The following is a 24615-nucleotide window of genomic DNA, read 5'->3' on the forward strand; positions in this document are numbered from 1 at the left end:
ATGAATTTTAAAAAATTGGCATACTTTGGTTGACACAAGCAATAATATAGAGAACATGCATGCAAATGACAATCCAAGGGGGAAGTTGCTGATAGTGTGTTAAGGTTAAACACTACAGTAGTTGGATAATTATCAATTTTTATTTTTTTGAGATAATATGGAATGTATTCCAAATGGCACCCTATTCCCTTTTATAGTGCACTTCTTTTGACCAGAGTCCTATTGGTTTTATAGTGCACTTCTTTTGACCAGAGTCCTATTGGTTTTATAGTGCACTTCTTTTGACCAGAGTCCTATTGGTTTTATAGTGCACTATGAAGGGAATAGGCTGCCATTTGGAACTGATACATGGAGATAATCAGCCTTTGGGATGAATTCTTCAACCTGCATTCATGAATAAGATATAGCTATATCCTTGTGAAAACATGTGGCTTATTAAGTGTCTTGGTCGCTCTGAATTGATGTATTTTTCCTATAATAGTTCTGTACTTTCTCAGATCAACAGCTTTTATTCATTTTTTTCTTAACAAAACAGCATCTCAAACATGTAACATATTCAGCTACCCAGTGGTGTGAGTGAAACATGTAACATATTCAGCTACCCAATGGTGTGAGTGAAACATGTAACATATTCAGCTACCCAATGGTGTGAGTGAAACTTGTGAAATATTAGTATTTTTCCATGCTTTATACACTTGTCCCAATAAAACAAAAATGTTTAATGTTGTTTTATGCATTAATATCCAAAATCACCACGTTGAATCTCTTACGTGTGTCTGTTATAATTTATGTCCGATCATAATATGGAAATTAATTACTTAAAACAATTTTTTTCAAGGTGGGGGGGTCTCAAATGCTTATTTTGTCTTGAAATTCCCGTGTTGCCAAAAATGCGCCTGTCGGGACACTGTTGGAACGCACCCGGAGGAAGGGAAATATGTGTTGATACCCTGTTCCCCTCCCTCCCTCCCTCCCTTCCTACCTCCCTCCCTTCCTCCCTCCCCTACCTCCCTTCCTACCTCCCTCCCTCTGTCCTCCCTTCCTTCCTCCCCCCCTCCCTTCCTCCCCCCTCCCTCCCCTCCCTCCCTCCCTTTCTCCCTCCCACCCTCCCTTCCCTCCCCTCTGTCCTCCCTCCCACCCTCCCTCTGTCCTCCCTCCCTTCCTCCCTTCCCGTCCTCTGTCCCTCCCTTTCTCCCTCCCTCTGTCCTCCCTCCCTCCCTCCCTTCCTTCCTTCCTTCCTCCCCCTCCCTCCCCTTCTCCCTCCCACCCTCCCTTCCCTCCCTCTGTCCTCCCTTCCTTCCTCCCTCCCACCCTCCCTCTGTCCTCCCTCCCTTCCTTCCCCTCCCTTCCTGTCCTCTGTCCCTCCCTTTCTCCCTCCCACCCTCCCTTCCCTCCCTCTGTCCTCCCTTCCTCCCTCCCACCCTCCCTCTGTCCTCCCTACCTCCCTCCCTTCCTCCTCGCCCTCTGTCCTCCCTCCCTCTGTCCTCCCTTCCCTCCCTTCCTCCCTTCCTCCTTCCCTTCCGGTCTGGTTTCTCTGCCATCAATCCATTCTGTAGTTTCTAACCTCTCCTGTGTCTAGCTACATCAGTCAGTAAGCTACACATACAAAAAATGGCGTTCACATTCGCGGCCTTTTGTTACATGCTTGCTCTATTGCTTACGGCTGCTCTTATTTTCTTCGCCATTTGGCATGTGAGTATATTGGTGTCTTAATCAAACAGTACGGTTTGAAAGTAAATGTAGGTATTATTATATAGATTATCCCAATGTTTTTGTTCTAAACTAGTGGCGAAACAGGCTTGTCAACCGTTAGCTAACCAAGAATGAATGGCACACACCAATTCGTGTTGTTGGACCGAAAATACTAAATCGTGTTTATATCCACGACCAGAATATATAGCCTAACTAGTTACCCAGAGACAAATGGGTAGCTATTTATTTTTACTCGAAATTTAAAACATATGATACGTAGCTAGCCACCCGTTAGCATTTAGCTAGCTTTTATACGGTAACGTCAGTTTCTGATTGCTAGTTAACGGTAGCTTCCTAGCTATATGGAGGTATCTAAACGGGTGGACACAGTAACGTCAGTTGGCCAACTAAGATAAGATGGCTAGCTAATATAATAATTAATTAAAGACTGTTGTTGGGATGCTAGTTATTAATCCACATGCCTGCATCATGTTTTAGCCCCTGTGCTGGCTGTACAAGCCGTTGTTGTAGCTAACGTTAGCTAGTACATTGTAAACAAACAGTTGGTTTTCCTCTCACTGAGCGGGCTGCAGGGTAGCCTAGTGGTTAGAGCAGTAACCAGCAGGTAGCCTAGTGGTTAGAGCAGTAACCAGCAGGTAGCCTAGTGGTTAGAGCAGTAACCAGCAGGTAGCCTAGTGGTTAGAGCAGTAACCAGCAGGTAGCCTAGTGGTTAGAGCAGTAACCAGCAGGTAGGCTAGTGGTTAGAGCAGTAACCAGCAGGGTAGCCTAGTGGTTAGAGCAGTAACCAGCAGGGTAGCCTAGTGGTTAGAGCAGTAACCAGCAGGGTAGCCTAGTGGTTAGAGCAGTAACCAGCAGGGTAGCCTAGTGGTTAGAGCAGTAACCAGCAGGGTAGCCTAGTGGTTAGAGCAGTAACCAGCAGGGTAGCCTAGTGGTTAGAGCAGTAACCAGCAGGGTAGCCTAGTGGTTAGAGCAGTAACCAGCAGGGTAGCCTAGTGGTTAGAGCCGTAACCAGCAGGGTAGCCTAGTGGTTAGAGCCGTAACCAGCAGGGTAGCCTAGTGGTTAGAGCAGTAACCAGCAGGGTAGCCTAGTGGTTAGAGCAGTAACCAGCAGGGTAGCCTAGTGGTTAGAGCAGTAACCAGCAGGGTAGCCTAGTGGTTAGAGCAGTAACCAGCAGATAGCCTAGTGGTTAGAGCAGTAACCAGCAGATAGCCTAGTGGTTAGAGCAGTAACCAGCAGATAGCCTAGTGGTTAGAGCAGTAACCAGCAGATAGCCTAGTGGTTAGAGCAGTAACCAGCAGATAGCCTAGTGGTTAGAGCAGCAGTAACCAGCAGGTAGCCTAGTGGTTACAGCAGTAACCAGCAGGTAGCCTAGTGGTTACAGCAGTAACCAGCAGGTAGCCTAGTGGTTAGAGCAGTAACCAGCAGGTAGCCTAGTGGTTAGAGCAGTAACCAGCAGGTAGCCTAGTGGTTAGAGCAGTAACCAGCAGGTAGCCTAGTGGTTAGAGCAGTAACCAGCAGGTAGCCTAGTGGTTAGAGCAGTAACCAGCAGGTAGCCTAGTGGTTAGAGCAGTAACCAGCAGGTAGCCTAGTGGTTAGAGCAGTAACCAGCAGGTAGCCTAGTGGTTAGAGCAGTAACCAGCAGGTAGCCTAGTGGTTAGAGCAGTAACCAGCAGGTAGCCTAGTGGTTAGAGCAGTAACCAGCAGGTAGCCTAGTGGTTAGAGCAGTAACCAGCAGGTAGCCTAGTGGTTAGAGCAGTAACCAGCAGGTAGCCTAGTGGTTAGAGCAGTAACCAGCAGGTAGCCTAGTGGTTAGAGCAGTAACCAGCAGGTAGCCTAGTGGTTAGAGCGTTGGACTAGTAACCGGCAGGTAGCCTAGTGGTTAGAGCGTTGGACTAGTAACCGGCAGGTAGCCTAGTGGTTAGAGCGTTGGACTAGTAACCGGCAGGTAGCCTAGTGGTTAGAGCGTTGGACTAGTAACCGGCAGGTAGCCTAGTGGTTAGTGCGTTGGACTAGTAACCGGCAGGTAGCCTAGTGGTTAGAGCGTTGGACTAGTAACCGGCAGGTAGCCTAGTGGTTAGAGCGTTGGACTAGTAACCGGCAGGTAGCCTAGTGGTTAGAGCGTTGGACTAGTAACCGGCAGGTAGCCTAGTGGTTAGAGCGTTGGACTAGTAACCGGCAGGTAGCCTAGTGGTTAGAGCGTTGGACTAGTAACCGGCAGTTAGCCTAGTGGTTAGTGTGTTGGACTAGTAACCGGCAGGTAGCCTAGTGGTTAGAGCGTTGGACTAGTAACCAGCAGGTAGCCTAGTGGTTAGGGCGTTGGACAAGTAACCTGAAAGGTTGCTGGATCGAATCCCCGAGCTGACAAGGTAAAAATCTGTTGTTCTGCTCCTGAACAAGGCAGTTAACCCACAATAAGAATCTGTTCTTAACTGACTTGCCTCGTTAAATAAAGATAAAATAAAAACTGTTAATGGCCATAGAGCGCCACAGTGGACGTGTCTGAATAACCATAAAACCTAGCGGTCGAACAGGGAAATGATTCCAATCGTTTTTTCCACCATTAATTTTCCCCATAAGGGATTTTAGAAACACTTAAAATAAGGGCTGTGTTTCATGTAGGTTTACCCTGGCGTGACGTTTTGATAACCATGTAAATCTCTCTCGGACAAGGTTGATTTTTTTTTTTACTCTATTAGACTATTTACGCTCAGATTCAAAAATGCCAATCTTGATGATTTGCAATCGTTGTTTTTGATTAATGATGCCGTTGTCTCTGTCATACAAGATGTGGGATGAAGTCATTTACTTAAACATATGTTCTCTTTCTCTACAGATAATTGCATTTGATGAACTGAAGACTGATTACAAGAATCCCATAGATCAATGTAACACATTGAATCCGGTAAGTAAAACATGTATGGTTGCAGGTGATGTCTTACTCCTGGCTTCTTTGACCAAATGCTGATATGCTTTCTATAATGCGTGTAGTAGGATGGATGAGGTTACGGCCTAGTGGTCACACTAAGGAGGGATGAGGTTAAGGATGGATGAGGTTACGGCCTAGTGGTCACACTAAGGATGGATGAGGTTACGGCCTAGTGGTCACACTAAGGAGGGATGAGGTTAAGGATGGATGAGGTTACGGCCTAGTGGTCACACTAAGGAGGGATGAGGTTAAGGATGGATGAGGTTAAGGATGGATGAGGTTACGGCCTAGTGGTCACACTAAGGATGGATGAGGTTACGGCCTAGTGGTCACACTAAGGAGGGATGAGGTTAAGGATGGATGAGGTTAAGGATGGATGAGGTTAAGGATGGATGAGGTTACGGCCTAGTGGTCACACTAAGGAGGGATGAGGTTAAGGATGGATGAGGTTACGGCCTAGTGGTCACACTAAGGAGGGATGAGGTTAAGGATGGATGAGGTTACAGCCTAGTGGTCACACTAAGGATGGATGAGGTTACGGCCTAGTGGTCACACTAAGGATGGATGAGGTTACGGCCTAGTGGTCACACTAAGGAGGGATGAGGTTACGGCCTAGTGGTCACACTAAGGATAGATGAGGTTACGGCCTAGTGGTCACACTAAGGAGGGATGAGGTTACGGCCTAGTGGTCACACTAAGGATGGATGAGGTTACGGCCTAGTGGTCACACTAAGGAGGGATGAGGTTACGGCCTAGTGGTCACACTAAGGAGGGATGAGGTTACGGCCTAGTGGTCACACTAAGGATAGATGAGGTTACGGCCTAGTGGTCACACTAAGGAGGGATGAGGTTACGGCCTAGTGGTCACACTAAGGATGGATGAGGTTACGGCCTAGTGGTCACACTAAGGAGGGATGAGGTTACGGCCTAGTGGTCACACTAAGGAGGGATGAGGTTACGGCCTAGTGGTCACACTAAGGATGGATGAGGTTACGGCCTAGTGGTCACACTAAGGATGGATGAGGTTAAGGATGGATGAGGTTACGGCCTAGTGGTCACACTAAGGAGGGATGAGGTTAAGGATGGATGAGGTTACGGCCTAGTGGTCACACTAAGGATGGATGAGGTTAAGGATGGATGAGGTTACGGCCTAGTGGTCACACTAAGGAGGGATGAGGTTAAGGATGGATGAGGTTACGGCCTAGTGGTCACACTAAGGAGGGATGAGGTTAAGGATGGATGAGGTTACAGCCTAGTGGTCACACTAAGGATGGATGAGGTTACGGCCTAGTGGTCACACTAAGGATGGATGAGGTTACGGCCTAGTGGTCACACTAAGGAGGGATGAGGTTACGGCCTAGTGGTCACACTAAGGATAGATGAGGTTACGGCCTAGTGGTCACACTAAGGAGGGATGAGGTTACGGCCTAGTGGTCACACTAAGGATGGATGAGGTTACGGCCTAGTGGTCACACTAAGGAGGGATGAGGTTACGGCCTAGTGGTCACACTAAGGAGGGATGAGGTTACGGCCTAGTGGTCACACTAAGGATGGATGAGGTTACGGCCTAGTGGTCACACTAAGGAGGGATGAGGTTACGGCCTAGTGGTCACACTAAGGAGGGATGAGGTTACGGCCTAGTGGTCACACTAAGGAGGGATGAGGTTACGGCCTAGTGGTCACACTAAGGAGGGATGAGGTTACGGCCTAGTGGTCACACTAAGGATGGATGAGGTTACGGCCTAGTGGTCACACTAAGGAGGGATGAGGTTACGGCCTAGTGGTCACACTAAGGATGGATGAGGTTACGGCCTAGTGGTCACACTAAGGATGGATGAGGTTACGGCCTAGTGGTCACACTAAGGAGGGATGAGGTTACGGCCTAGTGGTCACACTAAGGATGGATGAGGTTACGGCCTAGTGGTCACACTAAGGAGGGATGAGGTTACGGCCTAGTGGTCACACTAAGGATGGATGAGGTTACGGCCTAGTGGTCACACTAAGGATGGATGAGGTTACGGCCTAGTGGTCACACTAAGGAGGGATGAGGTTACGGCCTAGTGGTCACACTAAGGAGGGATGAGGTTACGGCCTAGTGGTCACACTAAGGATGGATTTCTCTGCTGCACTGTTATGCTTCATTCCAACCTGAGTATTTGACTGTTAATCTACAGTGATCTTGTCAGTTGTCAAACTCCTAACACATTTTTTTTTTTTTTATCTACAATTTTTATCGGCATAAAGACAGTTGAAAAGGTCAAAAAGATTAAAAGAGTCAAAATTGCGTTGAAGGTTTGTACCAATCTTCGATTATAAAATGCCAGTTTCGGTTTCAAGTTCAGTCTCCAGTCTGTCATTCTGCACGGGGGGGAGGAGTGTTTGCAAACGTCTTTTCAGTGAACAATTCTCAGAATAGCTGTCCTCGTTGGACTCATTTACATCAGGGTTATGGATTGAAGTCTCAGCTTTCTGTGCTCATTGATATTACAAAATGTCTTGGCATAGCCAAACCCGGCTCAGTGCCGTTTTATAGGATGTTAGACCTCGACTCGGACTAACAATCCTCAAGAGTTGAGTCCCGTGATGAAGTTTAAACTGTCAGATTTCATTACCACTTCTCCCTTTTTGTTCTTTGTCATGCCTGAGTCAGTAGCATACCAGTCATGTACACATGTTACTACGCTGCATTGCTTCCTGTGTGTGTGTGTGCGCACCTTTTTGTATCACCAAGCCCATTTTCCCCATGAGATATAGATCCTTCACGATTGGAGAGTACAGTAGCTTATAGGATAGACTTACCGTAGTTTCAACCACTTTTACCAGCCTGCTATGTTTCTATGTGTGTAACTGGCTTTTCATTGCTTCAGATTTCATATGTTAAAGCGTAAGGAAAGGGGTGAAAACTGGGATGAAACGTTTTTTGTGTACGCTTTCATTTATAATCATTAAGGAAGTGTATCCCAAACGGCACCCTATTCCCTATTTAGTGCACTACTTTTGACCAAGGCCCCCATAGGGAGCAGGGTGCCATTTGGGACGCACACCAAGAGGGGCCTTGGTCCGTAGGAAGTGTAGTTTATTTGTATTACACTGGAAGAGGGTTCCTCAAAAGCATTGGGATGTGCGGAGACGCATCAATGTAGGTACCAATGTTATTGACTATATAACACTACGTACGTACAGATGTTAACTGAAAAGACTTGCAAATGCTCAGAACATGCATGATTCTATACAACCTACCCTTTTGTTTCCATATAGTGTTGTGATAAGAATACTCTTGTAATATCCCCAATATTAAAATGAACCATTAGACCTATTTATTCACTAGTTGGCCGAGGATTTAATGGGAATACTCTTTATTTCCCAAGGAGAGATTTTAAGTAGGGCCAAGCCTACATTTTAATAGGTTAGGTTATAATTCAATATTTAAAGAAGGAGTACTCTAATTGCCCTGACTGGTCTCCGACAGTTGAACAGGCGTTAGAAAGGATATTTTATGGGATTAAATTAACTGTGGATCTCAGGACTGGTTAATCTGTACTGTATTACTGTGGATCTCAGGACTGGTTAATCTGTACTGTATTACTGTGGATCTCTGGACTGGTTAATCTGTGTTGTATTACTGTGGATCTCAGGACTGGTTAATCTGTGTTGTATTACTGTGGATCTCAGGACTGGTTAATCTGTACTGTATTACTGTGAATCTCAGGACTGGTTAATCTGTACTGTATTACTGTGGATCTCAGGACTGGTTAATCTGTACTGTATTACTGTGGATCTCAGGACTGGTTAATCTGTACTGTATTACTGTGGATCTCAGGACTGGTTAATCTGTGTTGTATTACTGTGGATCTCAGGACTGGTTAATCTGTGTTGTATTACTGTGGATCTCAGGACTGGTTAATCTGTACTGTATTACTGTGGATCTCAGGACTGGTTAATCTGTGTTGTATTACTGTGGATCTCAGGATTGGTTAATCTGTACTGTATTACTGTGGATCTCAGGACTGGTTAATCTGTACTGTATTACTGTGGATCTTAGGACTGGTTAATCTGTACTGTATTACTGTGGATCTCAGGACTGGTTAATCTGTACTGTATTACTGTGGATCTCAGGACTGGTTAATCTGTACTGTATTACTGTGGATCTCAGGACTGGTTAATCTGTACTGTATTACTGTGGATCTCAGGACTGGTTAATCTGTGTTGTATTACTGTGGATCTCAGGATTGGTTAATCTGTACTGTATTACTGTGGATCTCAGGACTGGTTAATCTGTACTGTATTACTGTGGATCTTAGGACTGGTTAATCTGTACTGTATTACTGTGGATCTCAGGACTGGTTAATCTGTACTGTATTACTGTGGATCTCAGGACTGGTTAATCTGTACTGTATTACTGTGGATCTCAGGACTGGTTAATCTGTACTGTATTACTGTGGATCTCAGGACTGGTTAATCTGTACTGTATTACTGTGGATCTCAGGACTGGTTAATCTGTACTGTATTACTGTGGATCTCTGGACTGGTTAATCTGTACTGTATTACTGTGGATCTCTGGACTGGTAAATTTGTACTGTATTACTGTGGATCTCAGGACCGGTTAATCTGTACTGTATTACTGTGGATCTCAGCACTGGTTAATCGGTGCTGTATTATTGTGGATCTCTGGACTGGTTAATCGGTACTGTATTACTGTGGATCTCAGGACTGGTTAATCGGTACTGTATTACTGTGGATCTCTGGACTGGTTAATCTGTACTGTATTACTGTGGATCTCAGGACTGGTTAATCGGTGCTGTATTACTGTGGATCTCAGGACTGGTTAATCTGTGTTGTATTACTGTGGATCTCAGGACTGGTTAATCTGTACTGTATTACTGTGGATCTCAGGACTGGTTAATCTGTGTTGTATTACTGTGGATCTCAGGACTGGTTAATCGGTGCTGTATTACTGTGGATCTCAGGACTGGTTAATCGGTGCTGTATTACTGTGGATCTCTGGACTGGTTAATCGGTGCTGTATTACTGTGGATCTCAGGACTGGTTAATCGGTGCTGTATTACTGTGGATCTCTGGACTGGTTAATCGGTGCTGTATTACTGTGGATCTCAGGACTGGTTAATCGGTGCTGTATTACTGTGGATCTCAGGACTGGTTAATCGGTGCTGTATTACTGTGGATCTCTGGACTGGTTAATCGGTGCTGTATTACTGTGGATCTCTGGACTGGTTAATCGGTGCTGTATTACCCTGGCCTGGATCATTCAGAGTTGTTGTGGTACCACAACACTACTGCCTTTGTATGCCTTAACTAGTCCAAGGTTACCAGTTTTTAAAGCAGCAGCATAAGAATCATTTCTAAGTTGTCAAAATAAAGTAGTCCTGTAAAATGCTGAGAATTTTCATCCCAAATTGCTTGACCGTCATGCTTTCTAGACTAGCGTTTCGGAGTTTAAGAGTTGTTGTGTAAACACAACGACAGTAGATTTGACTAGACTTTGGCTCAAGCCTATATATGGTCACCTCGGGGTTTGGAACAGATGGCTGTAGAATCTTACTTACACCCTCTAGATAAACATTATGTAGGAATCACTGATTGGATAGTAAAGACGGGTAGCGTTACCTTACATAAAACATGAATTCACCTAGGCATAGGGTGAATCTCAAATGGCACCTTACTCCCCATATTAGTGCACCACTTTTGACCATGGCCCTTTAGACCAGAGCCTTATGGGCCCTAGTCAAAAGTAGGGCACTGTGTAGGGAATATAGTGTGAGTTCTAGTTCTGTTCAAGATGGGCGCTGCGTCACAGACCTGCAGATTTGAGTTCACGGGTTTAATCTTGAGTAACCAAATTTGCCCGTAATAGTTCGGTTTTCTCCTATGGGCAACATCGTATAGTCTGTGTCCCAAATGGCACCCTATTCCCTATATAGTGCACTACTTTTGACCATAGTCCCTATAGCAAATAGGGTTCCATTTAGGACGCAGACCCTAAAACCTTCTACTACGTTACGCTCTTGTGTAACATAAAATCTCCTTCCACATGTTTTTTAAATGTAGCAATACAGTGCAGGGATGAAACCCACTGTGTCCTCCATCTCCCCCCCCTCCATCTGTGGGAAGTGGCGGGTCATCCTGAACCACCCCTCATTGGTGAAATGCATGTAGTGATTCCATCTGCCCCTCCTCCTCCTCACAAGCCTGAGCCTACACCAGATGACGTCACAGTAACCCTGTCCTATGGGACAGACAGACGGGAGAGAACTGCGTCCCAAAAGGCACCCTATTCCCTACACGGTGCACTACTTTTGACCAGGCCGGGGCCCATAGAGTAACCATAGGGCTTTGTTCTAAAGTAGTGCACTTTATTTTTTATTTTTATAGGGAATGAGTTGCCATTTGGACGCAGCCTAGCTGTGAGTTGATTCCTCCGGTCTGGTGTCCTCTCTCTGGTCCAAACCTATGATTATGATGCATGTTCCATATCGTATGTCTCTTGGTAGTGCATGAATGGTGAAAGATGCATTCTGTTCTCTGCCCTGCTAACCACCCCCAAGGTCTTGTGCAATGAGCATCTACTGTATGATGTATAGTAATGTAAACGTGTGATCAAATCATTAACAATGTGTGTGTGTGTGCTCGGGGAGGGGGGGGAACTGTCTCTTCAAAATGTTGATAAAATCTGACTGTTAGTTCCAATGTCTACTTAGTTCATGTTCATGGTGTCCTGTGCACTTTATTGCTCTGGTCATATATTTATTAACATCAATTGTAAAGCAATCTGAGAGATTTTGAGATGTCTATTTCCTGATTTATAGGTGTATTCTACAGTCTATTTCAGTTTATAACGAGTCAGTTTAATATCTGAAATCTGTAGACCGGTCTGAGGCAGCCTTCAGAGACTCCTCCTGACTCTAGTCCAATCTGTAGACCGGTCTGAGGCAGCCTACAGAGACTCCTCCTGACTCTAGTCCAATCTGTAGACCGGTCTGAGGCAGCCTACAGAGACTCTTCCTGACTCTAGTCCAATCTGTAGACCGGTCTGAGGCAGCCTTCAGAGACTCCTCCTGACTCTAGTCCAATCTGTAGACCGGTCTGAGGCAGCCTACAGAGACTCCTCCTGACTCTAGTCCAATCTGTAGACCGGTCTGAGGCAGCCTTCAGAGACTCTTCCTGACTCTAGTCCAATCTGTAGACCAGTCTGAGGCAGCCTACAGAGACTCTTCCTGACTCTAGTCCAATCTGTAGACCGGCCTGAGGCAGCCTTCAGAGACTCTTCCTGACTCTAGTCCAATCTGTAGACCAGTCTGAGGCAGCCTACAGAGACTCTTCCTGACTCTAGTCCAATCTGTAGACCGGTCTGAGGCAGCCTTCAGAGACTCCTCCTGACTCTAGTCCAATCTGTAGACCGGTCTGAGGCAGCCTACAGAGACTCCTCCTGACTCTAGTCCAATCTGTAGACCGGTCTGAGGCAGCCTTCAGAGACTCTTCCTGACTCTAGTCCAATCTGTAGACCGGTCTGAGGCAGCCTTCAGAGACTCTTCCTGACTCTAGTCCAATCTGTAGACCGGTCTGAGGCAGCCTACAGAGACTCTTCCTGACTCTAGTCCAATCTGTAGACCGGTCTGAGGCAGCCTACAGAGACTCTTCCTGACTCTAGTCTTGTTCGTATGACTCCCTCAGTATAAGGCTAATAATGTGTTGTTTACTAATGTTGTTGTTGTTTACATGCTCCTCCCAGCTTGTGCTCCCGGAGTATCTCATCCATGTGTTTTTCTGCGTGATGTTCCTGTGTGCTGCTGAGTGGCTCACCCTAGGCCTCAACATGCCACTGCTGGCCTACCACGTCTGGAGGTATGTACACGTCCAGAACAATCTTCACTTTGACCCGGGATTCAATCCTTGGGAGCGCTGTCGACCTATGTGCTTTTTTTAAAGGCAATGTTTCCGCGTCGGCATATATCACATTAATGGAAAAACGCTGCAGATGTCAACATCAATCTGAAATGAACCTTTTTTTTTTTAAATGTCAAGTTGGATCAGATTGAATACAAGCTTTACATTACAACATTCTAACCCTTAGATATTCCCGCTGCAACGTAGACCCTTACAGCTGCTATTGTCATTTTTTCACGATTTGTTGAAAACAACTTGATTTAATCTCGACCTGGGTGACTGATTTTTCTGCTTGGGTTATGCTGCCGTTTTGTGATGCTGCCTTTCAGGGTTTTTAGTTTAGTTTCTACAGAAACCAGTGTAATTGACTTAGAAACCAAGCTGAACACAGCTATTTGTACTGTTTCAATGCTGGTATGCAGAAATACTTCATTTCTTTTCTATAAGTAAATGTGTAATGCGTTCCTTTAGTTATGAGTAAATAGCTGTGTTTGAATACCCATACTAACATACTGTATACTACATACTTAATTAATGAGTATATACTATACTGTAAACAAACGGTATCCTTTCAGTTGAGCGTACTAGCACTAAGTCTGTCTACCGGAAGTTGATGCTGTTGCCATGCAACCTCTTGCTAGCTTTTTAGCATAACAAATGACTAGCTAGATATTTTACGACTTCGGGTGTGTTTGTAAATTCAATCTGAAGTGCCAGTGCGCGCTCAGGGCATTTGTAAATTCAGAGCATGTCCCTCTCGGAGAGAGACTAGCTACTTCCAGACACAAATTACCATTTTACTTTCCCTAGCAGAGCTGGTTAGGCTGTTTTCATGTTATCCAGAGCGTTGGTGACTAACTTAATTATGCTTTTTTTGCCGACGTTTACCGACACCGGCCATTCAACTGGTGTTGCACGTTCGTAAATTCATCAGTTATTCTGAGCTCTGGCACACTAAGACGAAAGTGGTCTGAAATCGGAGTAGATAGCCAGAGGTAATTTATGTCCATTGAGAAGGCACAATGATTTTACCACTTAGCTAAGAATGACTTGAGTAATCAAGTCAATAAACTTTGGGTAGTTAGTTAGGTATCATGTAGTTAATATACTGGCAAGTTCCATCTTTTGGTAGCCAACTAGCGTTAGCTAGCTAGCTAACATACAGGTACATACTGCTGTAATGATATGCTATGTGGTTCGTAAGGCTAGCTAGCTAACATACAGGTACATACCGCTGTAATGATATGCTATGTGGTTCGTAAGGCTAGCTAGCTAACATACAGGTACATACTGCTGTAATGATATGCTATGTGGTTCGTAAGGCTAGCTAGCTAACATACAGGTACATACTGCTGTAATGATATGCTATGTGGTTCGTAAGGCTAGCGTAGCTAACATACGGGAACACCCTGCTGTAATGATATGCTATGTGGTTCGTAAGGCTAGCTAGCTAACATACAGGTACATACTGCTGTAATGATATGCTATGTGGTTCGTAAGGCTAGCTAGCTAACATACAGGTACATACTGCTGTAATGATATGCTATGTGGTTCGTAAGGCTAGCTAGCTAACATACAGGTACATACTGCTGTAATGATATGCTATGCGTAAGGCTAGCTAGTTAACATACAGGTACATACTGCTGTAATGCTATGTGTAAGGCTAGCTAGTTAACATACAGGTACATACTGCTGTAATGCTATGCTATGCGTAAGGATAGCTAGTTAACATACAGGTACATACTGCTGTAATGCTATGCGTAAGGCTAGCTAGTTAACATACAGGTACATACTGCTGTAATGCTATGCGTAAGGATAGCGTAGGCAAAAAAAATTGTCGGCCAACATAACGTGTAGCTTATTTGAAAAGTCACTACTTGATTACACTGCTCAACATTTGTCATTAGTTAAAGCGATGAATTTGTATTCCGCTCTCGTCGGACTTCGGCTTCATATTTTCCGACATTTTCTTCAAATCTGAAAACGTTATTAAGCCACGCCAAATTTTCTGAAGAATTGCATTATGGGCCCTAAAAGCATGGAAATAGTGTCCACTGCTTGTATACTTTGTATTTTGGCGAATGTAGTACGACATCTGGGAACTTTTAGCATACTACCCATCTATACTATGACCAATAAGCATACTACGTACTCAAATTACATCACAAATAGTGCGGTTAGTATGAGTATTCGAACACAGCTAATGTCTCGTGTTTTCATGCAGGTATAAATGTTTCATATGTTTCATAAAGGTATATCATACATTTGTCTCGTGTGTTTTTCTGAAGGTATATGAGCCGGCCGGTGATGAGTGGTCCAGGTCTCTATGATCCAACAACAATCATGAACGCTGACATCCTGGCTTTCTGTCAAAAGGAGGGCTGGTGCAAACTGGCCTTCTACCTCCTCTCCTTCTTCTACTATCTCTATGGGTATGTTATTATCTCTACCTCCTCTACTATCTCTACGGGTATGTTATTATCTCTACCTCCTCTACTATCTCTATGGGTATGTTATTATCTCTACCTCCTCTACTATCTCTACGGGTATGTTATCTCTACCTCCTCTACTATCTCTACGGGTATGTTATTATCTCTACCTCCTCTACTATCTCTTTGGGTATGTTATTATCTCTACCTCTACTATCTCTATGGGTATGTTATTATCTCTACCTCCTCTACTATCTCTATGGCTATGTTATTATCTCTACCTCTACTATCTCTATGGGTATGTTATTATCTCTACCTCCTCTACTATCTCTATGGGTATGTTATTATCTCTACCTCCTCTACTATCTCTACGGGTATGTTATTATCTCTACCTCCTCTACTATCTCTATGGGTATGTTATTATCTCTACCTCCTCTACTATCTCTATGGGTATGTTATTATCTCTACCTCCTCTACTATCTCTATGGGTATGTTATTATCTCTACCTCCTCTACTATCTCTACGGGTATGTTATTATCTCTACCTCCTCTACTATCTCTATGGGTATGTTATTATCTCTACCTCCTCTACTATCTCTATGGGTATGTTATTATCTCTACCTCCTCTACTATCTCTATGGGTATGTTATTATCTCTACCTCCTCTACTATCTCTATGGGTATGTTATTATCTCTACCTCCTCTACTATCTCTATGGGTATGTTATTATCTCTACCTCCTCTACTATCTCTATGGGTATGTTATTATCTCTACCTCCTCTACTATCTCTATGGGTATGTTATTATCTCTACCTCCTCTACTATCTCTACGGGTATGTTATTATCTCTACCTCCTCTACTATCTCTACGGGTATGTTATTATCTCTACCTCCTCTACTATCTCTATGGGTATGTTATTATCTCTACCTCCTCTACTATCTCTACGGGTATGTTATTATCTCTACCTCTACTATCTCTACGGGTATGTTATTATCTCTACCTCCTCTACTATCTCTACGGGTATGTTATTATCTCTACCTCCTCTACTATCTCTACGGGTATGTTATCTCTACCTCCTCTACTATCTCTACGGGTATGTTATTATCTCTACCTCCTCTACTATCTCTATGGGTATGTTATTATCTCTACCTCCTCTACTATCTCTATGGGTATGTTATTATCTCTACCTCCTCACTATCTCTACGGGTATGTTATTATCTCTACCTCCTCTACTATCTCTATGGGTATGTTATTATCTCTACCTCCTCTACTATCTCTATGGGTATGTTATTATCTCTACCTCCTCTACTATCTCTATGGGTATGTTATTATCTCTACCTCTACTATCTCTACGGGTATGTTATTATCTCTACCTCCTCTACTATCTCTATGGGTATGTTATTATCTCTACCTCCTCTACTATCTCTACGGGTATGTTATTATCTCTACCTCCTCTACTATCTCTACGGGTATGTTATTATCTCTACCTCCTCTACTATCTCTATGGGTATGTTATTATCTCTACCTCCTCTACTATCTCTACGGGTATGTTATTATCTCTACCTCCTCTACTATCTCTATGGGTATGTTATTATCTCTACCTCCTCTACTATCTCTACGGGTATGTTATTATCTCTACCTCCTCTACTATCTCTACGGGTATGTTATCTCTACCTCCTCTACTATCTCTACGGGTATGTTATTATCTCTACCTCCTCTACTATCTCTATGGGTATGTTATTATCTCTACCTCCTCTACTATCTCTATGGGTATGTTATTATCTCTACCTCTACTATCTCTACGGGTATGTTATTATCTCTACCTCCTCTACTATCTCTATGGGTATGTTATTATCTCTACCTCCTCTACTATCTCTATGGGTATGTTATTATCTCTACCTCTACTATCTCTACGGGTATGTTATTATCTCTACCTCCTCTACTATCTCTATGGGTATGTTATTATCTCTACCTCCTCTACTATCTCTACGGGTATGTTATTATCTCTACCTCCTCTACTATCTCTACGGGTATGTTATTATCTCTACCTCCTCTACTATCTCTATGGGTATGTTATTATCTCTACCTCTACTATCTCTATGGGTATGTTATTATCTCTACCTCTACGGGTATGTTATTATCTCTACCTCCTCTACTATCTCTACGGGTATGTTATTATCTCTACCTCCTCTACTATCTCTTTGGGTATGTTATTATCTCTACCTCTACTATCTCTACGGGTATGTTATTATCTCTACCTCCTCTACTATCTCTACGGGTATGTTATTATCTCTACCTCCTCTACTATCTCTACGGGTATGTTATTATCTCTACCTCCTCTACTATCTCTACGGGTATGTTATTATCTCTACCTCCTCTACTATCTCTACGGGTATGTTATTATCTCTACCTCCTCTACTATCTCTACGGGTATGTTATTATCTCTACCTCCTCTACTATCTCTACGGGTATGTTATTATCTCTACCTCCTCTACTATCTCTACGGGTATGTTATTATCTCTACCTCCTCTACTATCTCTACGGGTATCTGCCTATTCAAGGCTGTCTGGTTTTCCTTTGTTTTTAAGTGTTACTTGCCCTTTATAGTAAATGCACTGAAAATCTTACAAGAGCTCATCTTCTCTGTTTCAAATAATTATCCTAATGAATATCACACCGTTAAGTCATGTCAGTATTTTTTTTATCCAGTCTTCACTCCAGGCGATACGCCAGAGAATCGATGTAAACATCAACACCTTAAACAATGCTCTTTATTTTCATGATATTTTTTTCTCTAACAGGATGATCTACGTGTTGGTGAGCTCTTAGAGGTCAGAGGAAGGATCTGCATGTACGAGATGAAACACTGTGGTTTTAGTGGAGAAGCTGAAACCGGGACCTGCAGGAAGACTGACCATTTACCACAGAGTGATACAAGATGTCCGCCGTTTCAACCGGATGGACTAAACCCCCCCCCACCCAGCACAGAGCAGAGCGGCCATTACTATACAAAAAATACTTCTCCCTCTTTATTTTTTATCTTCAATTTGGGTCACAGCTTTCCTCTCGTTCATAGTTTTAGTCAGTCCACTGAATGCTGTCTGAGAGGAAGACAGACCGTTGGATTCTTTTCCATTATGTGATTATCTGATGCTTTAAAATTGATTTCAAATAGTTTATCATGTTTTTTTTTGGACACCCTCCCTACTTTTGACTGTTTACAAATTAGAAGAGATTCTGTTATGATCAGCATCGTCAGTTATATTCAGAGCTGTATTGCTGATTTAATAAATGCTGTATTAAGGTATTTTGGATGTGAATTATATGCCAAGCTTGTGAAAATTATTTTGTGTTGGGGTTATCATAATTACATGGTTATTCAATTGTAGAATATTAAATACTTTTCCTGCCCAGACACATTTGAAAACTAGAACTCACCTAAATAGGTGTGTGTGTGTATAAAGGGTTGAGTCTTATCTTGATCACCTGAAGGAGAATGTGTTGCACAGACTGGGACAATCAGAATGGTTGTCTTATATCTTAAACTATTTCATAGATTTTTTTTTTAGGTTTACCATGCTTTCTGAAGACTTATCATTCTACTTTTTGTAGCCCTTGTTATACATACTTGCTTTTAATAAGGGGTGTTTTTGTCTGTAGATGCTAATAGGCTATTTGATGTGACGCTACAGCAATCCCAAGTAGACATTTCTGAAATGTGTGATCATAAAAACGTTCCTGAGGCATATCTGTGTAACCTGTTATATACTCTCAAAACAACCAATTCCATAATGTACCTGTTGATTTGGCTTTACGTTATTGCATTGGCTTAAATGTAGATTTCAATTTTGGCTACCAAAAATATCAATTTATTTATTCGAGAATGTCTTTTGCAGAGTTTTACACTCCTATTATATTGGGACTGGATGTTGCTGGAGCAGTGATGTTTCTCTCAAACTTGCAGATTTCAGGATTTTTAATCAGGTTGTCTTTATTTGATTTCCATTTGCAAGAATGACAACTTTTTAAAAGATAAAGAATATTTATCCCAATGTCTTCTGTAATTGACTATTTTTCCCCCCAACCTGAAAAGTCATCAGGAAGTAAATTTCTTTCCTTCACTTTAATTTCCACATGTTCATACTAGAGTAGCTAATTTCACCAAGGAAAATATTCAAGTCTAAACACGTTTTAAAGGCAATGTTCTGAGAACTGCATATAATCGGCCCCATACGAAAAATGACCTTAGTCTTTAAAGCGGATCCTTCCACAGTACAGATTGAATCTAGACCCAAATCACAACTAGTGAATGACTCCAAATAAGCCTACGCCCAGTACACTGATGTGCACCAGATTGGTTTAATTTCCTGGCTCGATGGACAGAGCTGATCTACCATTATGCTGTACAAACGTGGAGCTCACGCCTCAGACAACAGTCCTGCTTAATAGAAGCCACTATTTGCTCATTTTGATTCAAATAGTTCTTGCAAACCCATATCACAGGCACTCATTCATCAATCACAATGTAAAGCAGATAGAGCACAACACGATAATCCCTAAAACTTTTAGTTTAAGAACAAAAGGGCTTAGAACAAACTACATCCTTTTAAAAAAGTGCTATAAGAGAACACATATCAAACCGTCTGAGAGAGGTTGATATTCATTCAATGCTTTTATTACTCCAAATTAATTTAAAAAGACAGAGCTCAGTTGATGAAGGGGAATAGTATCATCGTGACACCGATCGCTCTGAGACTGCTTTGGTTTCTTGGTAGGCAGAGTATTTTTCCCGGAACTCATGCAGGAAGTTGTATTGCTGATTGGGGAGAGAAAAAAAAGAGGAAATTATAACAGAAAATCTGGACAGACAATACATTAGTGGTTCCAGATCTGTTTCTGCTCTCTTGACAATGAATTTATGGCTCAGCAATGGAGCTGGCAAGAGCACAAACAGATCTGGGACCAGGCTTCAATAAGAGATTATTTTTATTTTTTTATATAGAAAGATTAGAAGTGTCTCCTCACCTTGACTGTCTGAATGGCCCCACCCCCTCTGTGCTCTCTCAGGAGCTCGATGGCTTTGTTGGGAGTCATGGAGACGGACAGCTGAAGCAGCAGACAGGCAGCAACTGTTGAAGACAGATGGACAGAGACACCCGTTCAGAGTCATGTTGATGACGTTGAGGCAAAATGACTGACAAGCAAAAAAAATAATAATTCGTACTTAGTCCAGAGCGACCCAGGCCTCCATAACAACTGGCGAGAGAAGCACAGAATATTAGTAGTTAAACACTTGTTCGTTTTGTGAAGACAGGAACGTGCTACCGGCACTTTAAAAACAAACTAAAATTAATACATCAAGTCAAACAATGAACTTGTGAAAGGTGCATGATTTTATGGCATGACACCGTCTGTAATCCGAATTACTCCTCTTTCCTACTCACTGGATGACAGTCTTCCTGTTGTTGTGTAGGTTGGCTTGCAGTCCCTCCAGTATCTGGCAGCACTGCTGCAGTTCAGGGGTGCCCCCATCAGGGAAGGGCAGGTGGTGCACCACGAGCCCCTGTTGCCTGTAGGTCTCCAGCAAGCTAGGCACACGGTACTTATGGAGCTCTCCTCTGGTACAGAACACAAACACATCCTGCACCCCCTGGTTCTGCAGCTCACCTGGACAAAAAAGATGTGAAGATACTGTAGGCATGTGGACCAAATCCCCCCCCCCCCCCTTATAAAAAAAAAAATTTGTGTTTGGGGACACAATGTCAACAAGCGGATTCAGAACAACACTACAGTCACGTCGGCCTTGACTGCACCAAAAGACAGAGAGAAGATTTCCCCGCCTCCCCTCCCACTGACAATGATTACCCATGATGACAAAGACATAACAGTCCACAACTCATCCAGTCGCACCATAGCCTCTCAGGGGAATTAGCCTACTGTTAGGACACTTGATTCACAGAAATAGGTCAACTTACCAACATCTCTCAGTAAATTTCTTCTGATATCTTTGAATTTGCACCCTGGCAAAGGACATATGCCAAGAAACAGAGAACAGTCCACTATGGACAAGGGCAACCTGTCAGGGAGAATGGTTGATCAATGTTCTACCAGGTCCGTTAAACTATGTATAGATACATGGGTCACCTACTTGATCAGTGACATGTGTAACCAGGACAGTGACCTTTGCCCTGAGTCATGTGTCAGTTAGCAACTTGCCAGGAGATCTGGAAAGGTGTCAGATGCTCTTCACAAACGTCCTCTTCATCAGAGGATGAATCAAACTCACTGGTCCTCATTGTTTCTGTCTGAGGCAGGGTTGGAAGGAAGTTGTCAGTCACACACATTTTTAAAACGACATTAACAGCTAGCTAGCTAGTTACTGTAATGACAGAACAAGTAGGTGCACCGGGCTACTGGCGACCAAACACACAGACATATTCCATGTTTACATGACCGTCTTGGTCAAGTGCTGTTTCAAGTTAACTCCTGTAAGATCTCTCATATCTGTGTTAATGGGGAATCAGTGTTAGACATGAAATTGTTAGGTAGCTAGATAATAATTTGATATGAATGATAAACGAGCTAACGAACATTAGCCGGCTGACCTAGCTATGGAGTTACCATCGTGCTAGCTAGTTAACGCTAATGGAAAGCACATTTATTTTTTTATTTTATTTTTAATGGCACCGTGAGAACATGAGCCTTAAGTTAATCAGACGCTAAAAATTAAAAACTTTTCTTACCAAATACACAATGAATTGACGTCCCAATCAATTTTGACAGATCGTTTTCATGAAAAGCTAGACAGCTACGATTTAAAAACAGACGAGCGTCCCAAGCCAGCCAATCAGATCCACGCTCTACTCGTCCACGCCCCGGAGTGCACTCGATGTACGGCGCGGAGTATCCCGGAGAGTCAAAACAACTCATTCGTTTATATTAAACGCAGGTTGTTCGTTTTGCGTGAACGCACCCAGGAGATACGAACTGTATCAAGGATCCGTCGGTGCATCATCCCCCCCCTTTTTTTTTGCACAAATGCACCTGTTACCAAAGGTTCAGGGCTCCTCCACAAGCGCAGTTCCAAATTCATGAAATGTCATTTTTTTGGCTAAAATAAGTGGATTTGGATGGAGCAAATTTCACGCGATGAGATATTTCTTGATGATCTGAATGGCGGTGGCAAATAACGGTAAGATAACATTTATAGTATCATCAAATTGTTAGTAGAATTTCATTTGAAGATGTTTCATCCTTTTCTATCGGTAGGTTGACTTGATTTTAGACTACATAATTATTATAACTTTTACATGTAACTGTTATTTTTAAAGAACAAAGGTGATACATTGTAATTTCATATTAATGTTTTAAAACAGGATTTCAGATATCACTTTTTCTTTCCAGTGAACCTAATATATTAAAATAGAATAGAGAATAGAATTACTTATCAACTGGTTAACATCTGAAAACTTGTAGGTATTAACTGGTGTATGGGTTGTCTTTATGTTATAATCCTGTATCTGATCTGTCCTTCTGCTGTTAGGCTTAGAAGGAGGTAGTTTGGCCTCTGTCTTTCGCCCCTGCAGTGTAGAGCCGTTTGGCAGGTTAGTCACTTCCCCCTCACCAGGGGAATTGCTGGCAGGGGCAGTTCTAGCTTGGGTACTATAAACAGACACCGTCAGACCACTGACTAGAGTACAATAAGTATACTACATTTATGATTTGGTGCAGGTTTCCTTCTCGAAAAATATTTATCAAGACAGAGAGCAGGAAATAACATTCAGTCAGGTCGGCAGGACTATCAACTCGTTAATGTTGCACTTTGTATTTTATAATGAAATACTAAACTTTTATTCTATGGTTTTTTTTAACATGATTTATTGGGTCAGTCAGTGACTAGGTTAGTCAGGAACATAGAATCTATAGAAAGAGCTTTTAAACCCTGGCAATTTGAGTGATAAACTCATTCTATAGATGATATCTATATGGTTAGGAAGAGGTTACCGTGACTACAGAGAGAGCAGAGCAGACAGAGAGAAAATGAGGTTAAATGCCGGGTCTTTGTCACTGTTGTGTCCCTCCCTGATATCCAATCTGGGTTGGAGGATAGGAAGGATTCATTCCCAGAGGAATTATGGAGCTCTGCTCTCTGTGCTAACCTGTGATCTGAGAGGTAATGCCATGTTGAAGAGGATAAAACCTGTGATATTTATTGCTGGTGTGAATAGGCAAAGACATGGAGATGATTGTACTCCGGGTAGAGGGACACAGGAGAGAGACTGTTCCTCAGTTTACTGATCTTTAATCTTGATGGTAGGTTTAACATAAAGTTCAGGCTTCTGTACCATCGTTAAGCTGCTGTTGTCCAGTGTTGTGTGTGCGTACACTGTGGTCTGAAAGTTAAACGATCAAATAGAATCAATACAATGGTTTGACATCTTAGAATAAAGCACATATTAAGAAGCAAATAGCAAAAGCACTAGAGCTAAACAATTCTCCTCTGCTATGATAATACATATATAACACACACACACACACACACACACACACACACACACACACACACACACACACACACACACACACACACACACACACACACACACACACACACACACACACACACACACACACACATACATACATACATACATATACAGTACCAGTCAAATGTTTGGACACACCTACTCATTCAAGGGTTTTTCTTTATTTTTTATTGTTTTCTACATTGTACAATAATAGTGAAGACATCGAAACTATGAAATAACACATATGGAATCATGTAGTAACCAAAAAAAGTGTTAAACAAATCAAAATATATTTTATATTTGAGATTCTGCAAAGTAGCCACCCTTGATGACAGCTTTGAAAACTCTTGACATTCTCTCAACCAGCTTCATGAGGTAGTCACCTGGAATGCATTTCAATTAACAGGTGTGCCTTGTTAAAAGTTCATTTGTGGAATTTCTTCCCATCTTAATGCGTTTGAGCCAATCAGTTGTGTTGTGACAAGGTAGGGGTGGTATACAGAAGATAGCCCTATTTGGTACAAGACAAAGTCCATACCAGCCTCAGAAATTGCAGCCCAAATAAATGCTTCACAGTGTTCAAGTAAAAGACACATCTCAACATCAACTGTTCAGAGGAGACTGCGTGAATCAGGCCTTCATGGTCGAATTGCTACAAAGAAACCACTACTAAAGGACTCCAATAAGAAGAAGAGACTTGCTTGGACCAAGAAACATGAACAATGGACATTAGACCGGTGGACATCTGTCCTTTGGTCTGATGAGTCCAAATTTTAGATTTTTGGTTCCAACCGCTGTGTCTTTGTGAGATGCAGAGTAGGTGAACGGATGACCTCTGCATGTGTGGTTCCCACTGTGAAGCATGGAGGCGGAGGTGTGATGGTGTTTTGCTGGTGACATTGGCAGTGATTTATTTAGAATTCAAGGCACACTTAACCAGCGTTCTGCAGCGATATGCCATCCCATCTGGTTTGCGCTTAGTGGGACTATCATTTGTTTTTCAACAGGACAATGACCCAAAACACACCTCCAGTCTGTGTAAGGGATATTTGACCAAGAAGGAGAGTGATGGAGTGCTGCATCAAATGACCTGGCCTCCACAATCACCCGACCTCAACC

The 24615-nt window shown here is 42.8% G+C and overlaps 3 protein-coding genes and 1 long non-coding RNA gene across 9 annotated transcripts in view; 3 read left to right on the forward strand and 1 right to left on the reverse strand.

Moving 5' to 3' along the window:
* The first annotated feature begins 1403 nt into the window (after positions 1-1403).
* cnih1 (cornichon family member 1) lies at positions 1404-19020 on the forward strand. Of its 2 annotated transcripts, XM_014193511.2 has the most exons (6): positions 1404-1692; positions 4548-4616; positions 6885-6932; positions 12388-12500; positions 14831-14974; positions 17770-19020. In XM_014193511.2, exons 1-6 carry the CDS (start codon positions 1612-1614, stop codon positions 17795-17797), a joined length of 483 nt encoding a protein of 160 aa, XP_014048986.1. In that variant the 5' UTR covers positions 1404-1611; the 3' UTR covers positions 17798-19020.
* Positions 4628-5047, forward strand: LOC123730795 (uncharacterized). Its single transcript, XR_006762225.1, has 3 exons — positions 4628-4887; positions 4920-4989; positions 5038-5047. It is a non-coding gene; the product is annotated as an uncharacterized lncRNA (long non-coding RNA).
* A 556-nt stretch (positions 19021-19576) lies between the features above and the next one.
* On the reverse strand, positions 19577-21818 carry cdkn3 (cyclin dependent kinase inhibitor 3). Of its 4 annotated transcripts, none has more exon segments than NM_001141141.1 (7): positions 19577-19784; positions 19994-20097; positions 20193-20224; positions 20413-20635; positions 20944-21044; positions 21185-21273; positions 21712-21785. In NM_001141141.1, coding segments are annotated over 6 exon segments (627 nt in total). In that variant the 5' UTR covers positions 21265-21273; positions 21712-21785; the 3' UTR covers positions 19577-19697.
* Positions 21819-21937: 119 nt separating this feature from the next.
* si:ch211-67f24.7 (uncharacterized) overlaps positions 21938-24615 on the forward strand; it is a 35300-nt gene continuing 32622 nt past the window's right edge. Inside the window, exon 1 of one of the 2 annotated variants that reach the window (XM_014195354.2) lies at positions 21938-22160. In XM_014195354.2, coding sequence (XP_014050829.1) covers positions 22142-22160 — 19 coding nt within the window. In that variant the 5' untranslated portion in view covers positions 21938-22141. The remainder of the gene's footprint in view (positions 22161-24615) is intronic. The other variant, XM_014195417.2, reaches the window with a different exon arrangement.

This window comes from Salmo salar, chromosome ssa01 (assembly GCF_905237065.1).
Source record: "Salmo salar chromosome ssa01, Ssal_v3.1, whole genome shotgun sequence".
Classification (NCBI taxonomy): Eukaryota; Metazoa; Chordata; class Actinopteri; order Salmoniformes; family Salmonidae; genus Salmo; species Salmo salar.